At 32.7% G+C, this 9,222-nt stretch overlaps 1 protein-coding gene and 1 long non-coding RNA gene across 3 annotated transcripts; both read right to left on the reverse strand.

Moving 5' to 3' along the window:
* Nucleotides 1-1,102: 1,102 nt before the first annotated feature.
* Nucleotides 1,103-2,018, reverse strand: LOC127149427 (uncharacterized). Its single transcript, XR_007821000.1, has 2 exons — nt 1,784-2,018; nt 1,103-1,533 (listed from the first exon to the last, which is right to left on the reverse strand). It is a non-coding gene; the product is annotated as an uncharacterized LOC127149427 (long non-coding RNA).
* An 865-nt stretch (nt 2,019-2,883) lies between these two features.
* On the reverse strand, nt 2,884-9,004 carry LOC103495870 (uncharacterized). Of its 2 annotated transcripts, XM_008457574.3 has the most exons (9): nt 8,821-8,998; nt 8,584-8,726; nt 8,351-8,457; nt 7,557-7,622; nt 6,971-7,053; nt 6,593-6,639; nt 5,849-5,927; nt 4,597-4,690; nt 2,884-3,127 (listed from the first exon to the last, which is right to left on the reverse strand). In XM_008457574.3, exons 1-8 carry the CDS (start codon nt 8,869-8,871, stop codon nt 4,607-4,609), a joined length of 660 nt encoding a protein of 219 aa, XP_008455796.1. In that variant the 5' UTR covers nt 8,872-8,998; the 3' UTR covers nt 2,884-3,127; nt 4,597-4,606. The 2 variants fall into 2 exon arrangements, with proteins under 2 accessions (XP_008455796.1, XP_050940751.1); XM_051084794.1 differs by lacking the exons at nt 2,884-3,127; nt 7,557-7,622 and having other exon boundaries at nt 4,440-4,690; nt 8,821-9,004.
* Nucleotides 9,005-9,222: the final 218 nt, after the last annotated feature.

The following is a 9,222-nucleotide window of genomic DNA, read 5'->3' on the forward strand; positions in this document are numbered from 1 at the left end:
TTCTCGAGATGGAAAAAATTCTCCCCATCTTTTATTAAAGTGAAGATAAGATGGAACTACTTAGGAGAAATGTAGATGCAATGAAGCAAAATCAATTAATCTTTGATAGTCATCAATCTTGTTTCTTTGTGGTGTTAGAAGTTTAGTTTTATTTTTGGTGAATGGTTTTATTCATAGTAATAAAAGATTTGGTTGAAATAAGAGTAATACAATCAAACAAAATTATAATAATAACAATAACAACTATTGTAAGGCTACGACAAACATGTGAAGTTGCAATTGAATTTACATTTGTGGTTGACAAGAAGGAAGCCTTGAACTGACTCATGATACAACAAATCACGAATAAAATCGAACAAAAAGTTGAACCCTCGTTGACATATGATCTTAAGAGGTTTCGAATGATTAGAGAATTTGTTTCTATACATAAAAGTAGGTGTTAGCTTCAAGAGCGTAAGAAATGTCTCTTTTGAAATTCAACTAACCCAACAAAAACGTGTGAGTTTTCATGGAAAACATTACAATGCATCACCAAAAGAGTCACGAACAATAGCCTCAAACCCACATCAACATTAATAACAGGCATTCACTTTGAAGAAACAAGAGAGGTCTACTTTAAGATATCTTTAGCCCACCAATAATAATCTTAAAAAAATTGAAATAGAATAGGAGCGTGCTATCGTTCAAACTTCAAATTAAAATACACGACCAAGACAAACTTACATAAACAGAAATTTTACATAAACAGAAATTGTTGACTAAACTTTACCATCGTTAGGAATTTATTAAAAACATATTTTTATCGAAAGTTTGACAGTTTGAGAAAAGTTTTCAAATAAAAAGGAGTGTATTTGTTTTTTTTTAAAGATTATAATCCCAATAGTTCAAACTCCAAAGAAAGTTTGGCTAAATTTCATAAAAAAAATTAAAAAAAAAAAAAAAAAGACAGCTACTATGTCAATTAATAAAATAAACAAAACTAGATCTAGCTCATGTGGTCTGAAGCAATAATAATGCTGTCCTCCAAGGTTTTCATGTGATAAGAGAGAGGAACCTTCTAATTTATTAACAAAAAAAAAAAAAAAAAAAGGTGTGAATGATATGAAGAATGAAATGGCAGAATAATGCATTAAATTCTTGATTTTTTTTCTCTCTCTCTACCTAAACTAACAGTCAAAAGAAGCTCTGTTAAAGGGTCTGCTTCATATCAAATCACACCACTTGAAACTGACCAAATAGTCTACTTTCTATGCATCTTCATTGATTTTCTTTTTAAATTTTCTATCGGGGTACTGAATAGCAAGTGTTTTGTTGGAAACAAAACAAACAAAAAAGGTAGGATAAATAATGAAGGATAGTGTGGACCAGATCATAACCTCAAATGTGTGCCTTTGGACAGCCAAAATGACAAAACCAAGCATATGATTGAAACATCAATTTGTGTATTCTTGCCCATTTATCTGCATCTGCATCTGATTCAGATTCAACTTTATTGGCTTAGAGAATGAATGACTCTTTGCCAGCTCCTTGGACCTGTTTAATCATACAATAAACTTCCGTGATTAAATGATCCTATCAATCAAATTAAACTCAAATAAAACTGTCTTGGTTTGGTTTCATCCTATGAATCTCTAAAACTGAATTGATATGTACATCAGTTCGACCAAGAAGCAAATTAAATCGAATTGACTTGAAAAAGAGATTTCTATCACTCAACAAAATAACTAATAAAAATAGCACTATAAGTTAAATCTATCTATTGCTTGAGAATAGAGATGTCCACCGGTTGGAAGGGTACGGAGATGCATCTTCCACTTCTCCACCCTCCATCTCATTCTTCATCCCAACGAAGTTCTCCACTTAATTTCAAGAGAGGATTCCCTATAGAAAATTCGTTGATCAGATTCCTCACTTAAATTTTTTTGGAAAAAATCCCACAACCTCACAAGAAAAATAGTCTATCTTTAATTGAAAATAATAAAGATCCCAAAGGGCATTCATTTCATGCCACACTCAAGTTTCAAAGAGATCGGACGAACCGTTCATTCAAAGACATGTGTCCCCCCATCAGTAATATCAATATTGGAGTTAAGACACTTTTAACATCTTACGTCTTTGTGAAATGACAGCATTTCCTAGCTTTATGAAATTGTCTGGACCTCCTTTCCTTTCTCCTTTTTCCTTTTTCTTTTTTCTTTCGGGTACAGAAAGCTTTAACAATACCTTATAGACATAAGTCCAACAAATCAATAAATTACATGTAACTTCAAATAAAACATGGTATTAGATAAAACAGAATAAAATAGAATATTTAAAAGTTGGAGTTAAGAACAAACAAGAGATTTTGTAGTTCATAATAAGAAGTATCAAATGTGAGCCGCAATAGTTATTAATGTTACTTTCCATTTTATGGATGCAGAACAAAAGGGAAAATGTCCCTTTTAAAACTTACAAAATATTATTCCTCTTTTTTCCCTAATAGTAGGAAAGTAAAGGCCGACCAGGAGCAAGAAAAACACAAAAAGGAGAGACATACCTTCCTCCCCCTTTCATATCAGCAATTCCACCTCAGTTTCCATCATTATCAATCCAAGCACATCTTCACCACTGGGATGCTTATAGAAGTGACATCAATTACATATTAGGAATTTTGCTTTAAAATGTTTTCTACGTTACGACACCATGATTCCGTTACCTTTCTTGGCAATGTTAACATGGTCAGAGTCACGTCCAAACATTTAAGAGATGTATTGTCACACCCCCTTCCAAACCACTTCCTCTCTTGGTTAGAGAAACGGTGTGAAGCTAGCAGATATCATCCTCTAGTACTTTTACTTGAATAACTCGCGGAAGCAAAATAACACAACTCTAAAGAAAGAAGTATTAAAGGAACTCAAGTACAGCCCATATTATAACAAACACAAAGAAAAGTCTTACAGATTTTTAAACACAAAGTATAGTCTCCTTGATCCAAAAACCTACAACCCGCTCTAATTCTATCCTAAGTATACTCACAAGACTATATGTGCATATGAGTACAAAACGACTAAACAACATATTGAAGAAAAGACAAGACTCTCTAGCAGAGTGACAACACCGTATCAGGCTTTGGGAACACGATCTCTACCTGAAAAGTGGGAAAACAATTTGGAAATAGTGAGCTAAGAAGCTCAGTGAATGACTAGATTTTAAAACAAACGTTTTAAAAAACATTGGGTTATGGTGTGATGAGTTTTATGAAAACAATTGACTTCTCATCCAACTGAGAAGTGAATTGGATGAGATGAGAATACTGAATGTTTTGTGAGTTTCATCGTTTTTTATGTACTAAAGGGTTATATGGTGTGACAGTAAATAAATCCTGAAAGTATCCAAATAAGATTTTGAGTCTGATAAATAAAACATGGCCTCAATGGTATTCAGGAATATTCATGATTACCATCGATGTGCATTTTAGTTTCTTAAGCTCCATCCATAAATATTTGATTTTTTTTTTCATTTTTGAAAATGATGTATTTGCTTTCTCACCATTTCAAAATCATAATTTTCGTATTTTTTTTATGTAAATATTTGAATTCTTAATCACTAATTATTAGTCAACTTTTGGAGAGAAAAGTTGGTTCAAACTTTGGTTTGGATTTTAAAAACACAACCAATAGATGAATTAGTGGCTTAATTTTCAAAAACTAAAAAGCTATTAATAGTTATAAAACTGGCCAAAATCAATTTTCATCCCTAATTTGCAAGAAACATCGTTGCAGTTGCCGTAGTTATTGAATTTTTTTCCCCACAGCTTTTGTGCATCAACAAGGTGGAGAAAAAAATAACAGTTAACAAGAAAAATTCAGCAATGTAAATTAAATGCTAGAGTTTTTCTCGCATCTATTTCGCAGCAAAAAAAGTTATAAGAACAACTTCCATAAGTGGATGTGCAATCTATCGAGACATGTTCTCTTTAAATTTGTTCTGATTTTACTTTTGTTTTAAAACAAAACAAAAAGAGGTTGCAAGCCTGAATCCAACAACAAAAGAATTATGTTCTGGAGCTTATTAAATTTTGTATATATTATTGAAATAATCAACTTGAATCAGAATTTGAATTACAATTACGGAATAAATAGATACAAGAAACCCAACAAAGGAAAGTACCATAAAAGGAAAAGATACAGAAGATCAATAATTGGAATAAATCCTAATTAACTTTATTTGAACTTTCTTCTATCCTGTAATGCACTTTTTCTTATTTCTTCCATCTATTAGGAATGACCCTAAAATATCGTCACCAGGATCCTAAAGCTCGAACTAAGCTCAGAGTCCAATGCTTAACTAAGTTGAACATTAAGTTTTGTGAAGTCATTCGAATTGTTTCTCGAAATTAGTCAATGTACTCTAAACACACAGAGAAATGCAAAACAAAAAAGAGGAAAGTACAGGAGAAAAAAATGAAATCTTTCCATACTTTCATTACATGATAACAAGTTTGTGAACCAAACGAGCTTTATTTAATTGGGGATGGAACAGAATTTTATACAAGTAACTTACAGTGCTTTATTTCTAAAGACATTTTGTGTAAGAAGTTAAGAGACAAGAACTTACAAATCAATTTTCAGTCTCGCTCAAAACTAGGGATGAATATCTGAGTAATTGCTTCAAGTGCAGAAACACTCCAGCTCTCAGCATGCCTTACTATCTGATATGATGAGAAATGGAAAGCAATCAAATATTGGGCTTAGTACATAAGATATATTGATGTCATATAAAAAAGGAGATATCATGAGTTAACTCATATTTAGATAGCTTGATATTATATTTTCTTATCTACGCTCCCTGGGAAAAGGATAACTATGAAGTATACCTGTAGTTTAAGAAATTTACATACCATACTTCTGTGTGTTTAAAAATGGTTTTAAGCACCTTTTTACAATGTAAAATAGAAAAATCATAATCTTCTGTCAAGTTTTACTGTCCATTATTGGCATGGTGTACTATATTCACTGACGTGCCCATAATTAACAAAAGATGTGTTTCATGAAGGATTAAGAAACCTAAGAAAGTTAAATTATTTTCCTAGCTGCTTTATTTGGTAGTTTGAACACTTTGGATTAACTTTCGAGAAAGCTGCCGTCGTTAGTGGATCAACGTCTTTTTGGTTATATTATTTGTCAGAAGACGGAAGATGACTTGGAGTTATAAGCAGACGTTTGGAATTGTGCTAGCTCGTCTTTAATGGTTTGTGGGAGTATGCGCTTTGTTATGGCCTTTTTGAAGAGAGAGAAATAACAGAGTTTTTAGAGATCTAGAGAGGGATGACCCTATTGATGTTTGGTTCTTGTTGAGCTTCCATATTTTTCTCTTTAGAGTTTGATTTCAAAGACTTTCTGTAATTATCCAGAGGCTGATTTTGCCAAGTTGGAACCCCTTTTTATAGTAGAAATTTTGTGGGCTTAATTTTTTGTAAGTTTGTACTTCTTTTTCAATGAAAGTAGTAGGTTCTATAAAAAACAGAGAAAAAAAGTTCCATGTTAGAAGGAAATGATGAATGGAAATAAATAGTAGATGTACAGAAATTTAAAATTCTGTTTTATAATCAATTGAAAACTGAAAAAGATATATATAGTTTTCAAAGACTTATTTGTGTTGTTTCAGCTTGAATTTGATTAAGAATTCAAATAGTTAACCAACAAAGGTGATAGTTATCGGTTGATTTTCTTAAAGAGAAAAATAAAAAGAAAAAACAAATCTGAAAATGTGTTTCAGCGCAAAACTTGAAATAAAACTTCAAGAAAATTCAGATATAGCTGTCTTAAAACCATTTGAAAACAAGGATGAGAGGATCACTGATTCTCACTTTAAACTCGTCATCAAGTTCATAGAGTGTATTTCCATCAATAGAAATGAGTGGCCTCCATGGAAGTTTCAGGTATGTCCTGCAAGGCAATCAGATGAAAATAATAAATGTTGGGAATTTCTACTGATGTGGGAAAGCTTAAATAACTGAGGCAACGCCCGCAATTGAAAAAGAAACTAGGAAAACAAATTCTTGAAAATACCAACAGAGAGAACAAATGCAATTCGTAGTTACATTGCATATCTCACCATTTACTCAAGTATGATCAAATCACGAGTTTAGTACCTAAACTTTAAGCTTTTTGTCTATTTAATTTCTAAATTTGAAAATGTGTTACATGTCTCTGAACTTTTAATTTTGTGTCCAATAGGTATTTGAACTTTGAAAAGTGTTTGATTGGTACAAAATATTTTAAGAATACTTTTGAAATTTTAGGGATTAAATTAATGCAAAGCAGAAATTCAGAGACCAAACGTGTAGTTTAACTTACGTTTCATCTTTTGTTTCCTACTTTTGTTTTGTTGAGAAATATATCAATATTCTTTTGGAACTTTTTTCTTTTTTCGATATCCGTGAGTGTCCGAGCCAGCTTACTCGCACCTCAACTAATCTCACGGGACAACTCGCCTGACTCTACCATCAATATTCTTTTGGAATTCACACAAGGAAAAACCTCAAAGTCAGAAACGAAAGGATCCCAGCACTCCAGAGCCACAAGCAATATGAAAGAATGTAGTTAACTACCTTAGTTTCCAGGCTGCCAGTACAAATTCAACCCCAGATTTATTACTCTGCAGTCATGTATATCATGAAAATCAGTAAAAGTCTAAAATTTACTTTCTTTGGAAAGATCATTTTATCCATGAAGAAGATACTTCTCAGTACTCACTCATCCCCTTTCTTAGCAGCCATATACATCCTAGATTTACCAAAAATTTCAATAAAAGTTTGTCCCCCAAGACAGCAAAAGAAAAACAATAGAAAATTTGTTCCCAATCCGATCCCAGCAGCATGCATTTGCTATTGATCTTAGCCAAAAGGCCAAAAAAGGTATTAACTCAATCCATTCACTCACTCATCAATCTAAGTCAAAAGAAGGATTAAATCATAAGATCAAATTACCTTATTAATTGTTTTTAATTGGATTGATGGACAGTCGAAAAAGGGAACAAGTAACTTTAAGTTCCGTGAATACAGCTCCTTGCCTACAGGGTTAAAAGTCCATAAAGCAACTTTAATGTTTGAAAATATTGCTAAAATGAAGTATGCTATAAAAAGTAAAATTTGTTTTCAAACTACAAAACTAGTTCATTTCATAATAAAATTTGACATTTCATTTTGACAAGATTTTTCACAATATGGATGAAATTAAATTTGAAAATACAAGGACTAAATAGTTACATGCTAAAGACCATAGAAAAAGTTGCTACAAGTTTGAAAGTACAAAGATTAAGTGGTCATGTTTTAAAGTTGAGAGGATAAATCAATACTTCTATGAAAGTGATCAAAAGAGTTTTTCAATCTAATATTCAATTCAGTTATGCTGTTTAAAGTGATTCATCACTAATTTAGCAGAATAAGAAACAACTTATCCCTTCTAATTTTGAGTTAATGTAATCTTAGGCATTTGAAAACATAAAAGGTGAAAATAGGATCACCATTATGATGATACGATTAAGTTATTAAAAGTTTCTGTGATTATTAATACCTCGAAATCTGATGGTTGGATCTTCAAAAAGACAATGGTCAGTATAAATTGCAGAAGTGAATGTCCCTGTTTTCAGTGTAAGCCCATCACAAAATACACTTCCGAAAGCTTCATTTTTTCATTTAATGCAGTCACTTACACAAGCACCCATTCATACACGCATGCTTCTATATATTTGGTTTGGTATGAAATCGAGCTTTCAACCAGAGAACTGAAAGAATGTACAACGACAGAGAAAAAAACAGCCCAACATAAAAAGGGAGACCCCAAAAACTACACAAAGGGACTCCAATCCAACAAAGTCAAACTAAGGTCACAATTACAAAAAAAAGGCCTTTGGACCAAAGCCCACAAGAACGCATTCAAACTCTCCACCTCTCTAAAAATCCTATTGTTCCTCTAAAGCAAAACTCTTATAATATAACAAAGAAGCTAGCTCCCAAAAAGGCGAACTTAGGCACACCTCTCAATAAAGGTTACTAATTTGTAGCCTTACAATCCCACTGTATAAAAGCAAGCCATTGAATTGAATTTACTATACCTAAACCCGTAGTAAACTAATTTCTAGATAGGTGGGAAGTTGGCATCCATTGATTGAACTCATATACAACACACCATCATGCTAGAGAAGAAAATTCAGGGTTGGAGTATTTGTCAAACAAACTGAAAATAGTTGTCAATAATTTGCAACTATAGATTGAATGATAATTTTTTTATAAAGGAAGAACTCAGAAATCAAAGTATGATAAAGGAAACAAAGAATCAGCTAAGGAAAACGTGGAAAATGAATGTACCAGTAACAAAGTAGGCATTCTCATAATCTGATTTCAGGATATCTACAACCTCATCAACGCCTGTAACTACAAACTCCTCTTCCTGATTGTCCCTAATTCCATCAACTCTGCAGCACAGACACGGACCAAACAGAACCGAATTCATATCTCTCGCTCGCATATTCAAACTAAGCAAACATCTAAAGAAATTAGAACAAACAATCCCTAATTTCCCTCATAACACGAAGCGATACCTCTTACTGATCGGAGAAGAGAAAAGCCTAAGAAGCTCTGTGATTCCACTCACAGTGATTTTCAAAATCGTAGATGCCTCTTTCTTCCTGCTACCATTAGAATTCTCCGGTGAGCTTGAGAGGCATCTTATGGCGGAAACCGTCTACAAAACGAGTGTTCCAAAGTGAATCGGAAAGAATTAGGATCAGAAAATGACAGCGAGTTGAATTGAAGCCACCGGCGTAGAAGATACAGACCTTGGGGGATAGAGATGGAGGAAGCGGTGGACAGTAAGAGATTCCTGCCATTGTCCTCTCCGGAGACGGTGCCTCCGGCGTCGCTTAGCTTCTCTCCGATTTTGTCCGGCGAGCCTCGCTAAAGTTGCCATGTCACCGGCCACGTATAAAACTATTTAATTTCAAAACTTCTTTTTTGGTAGATTTTCTTTTTCATTTTCAATATTGTTAAGCTCCAGATATTAAGCTTAAAAATAACTAAATAAATATAAATTTAAAATTATCAAGAAAAAATTATTTCATCTATGGAGTTTGATAAATCTCACAACTTTTTTCATCTTTTTTATTATAATTTAAAAAGAAACATGAGTTTAGTTCAACTGTCACCTATACTCGTAGACAAGAGATTTTGGGTTTAAATTT

The sequence above is a fragment of the Cucumis melo genome, chromosome 5 (genome assembly GCF_025177605.1).
Source record: "Cucumis melo cultivar AY chromosome 5, USDA_Cmelo_AY_1.0, whole genome shotgun sequence".
Classification (NCBI taxonomy): Eukaryota; Viridiplantae; Streptophyta; class Magnoliopsida; order Cucurbitales; family Cucurbitaceae; genus Cucumis; species Cucumis melo.

Coding starts and splice junctions, on each gene's coding strand:
- LOC103495870 (XM_008457574.3), bottom strand. CDS start 8,871: ATGGCAGGAATCTCTTACTGTCCACCGCTTCCTCCATCTCTATCCCCC. Junction 7,623..8,350: donor GAATGCCTACTTTGTTACTG/GTACATTCATTT, acceptor CACTGAAAACAG/GGACATTCACTTCTGCAATT. Junction 7,054..7,556: donor TCCAACCATCAGATTTCGAG/GTATTAATAATC, acceptor TTAACCCTGTAG/GCAAGGAGCTGTATTCACGG.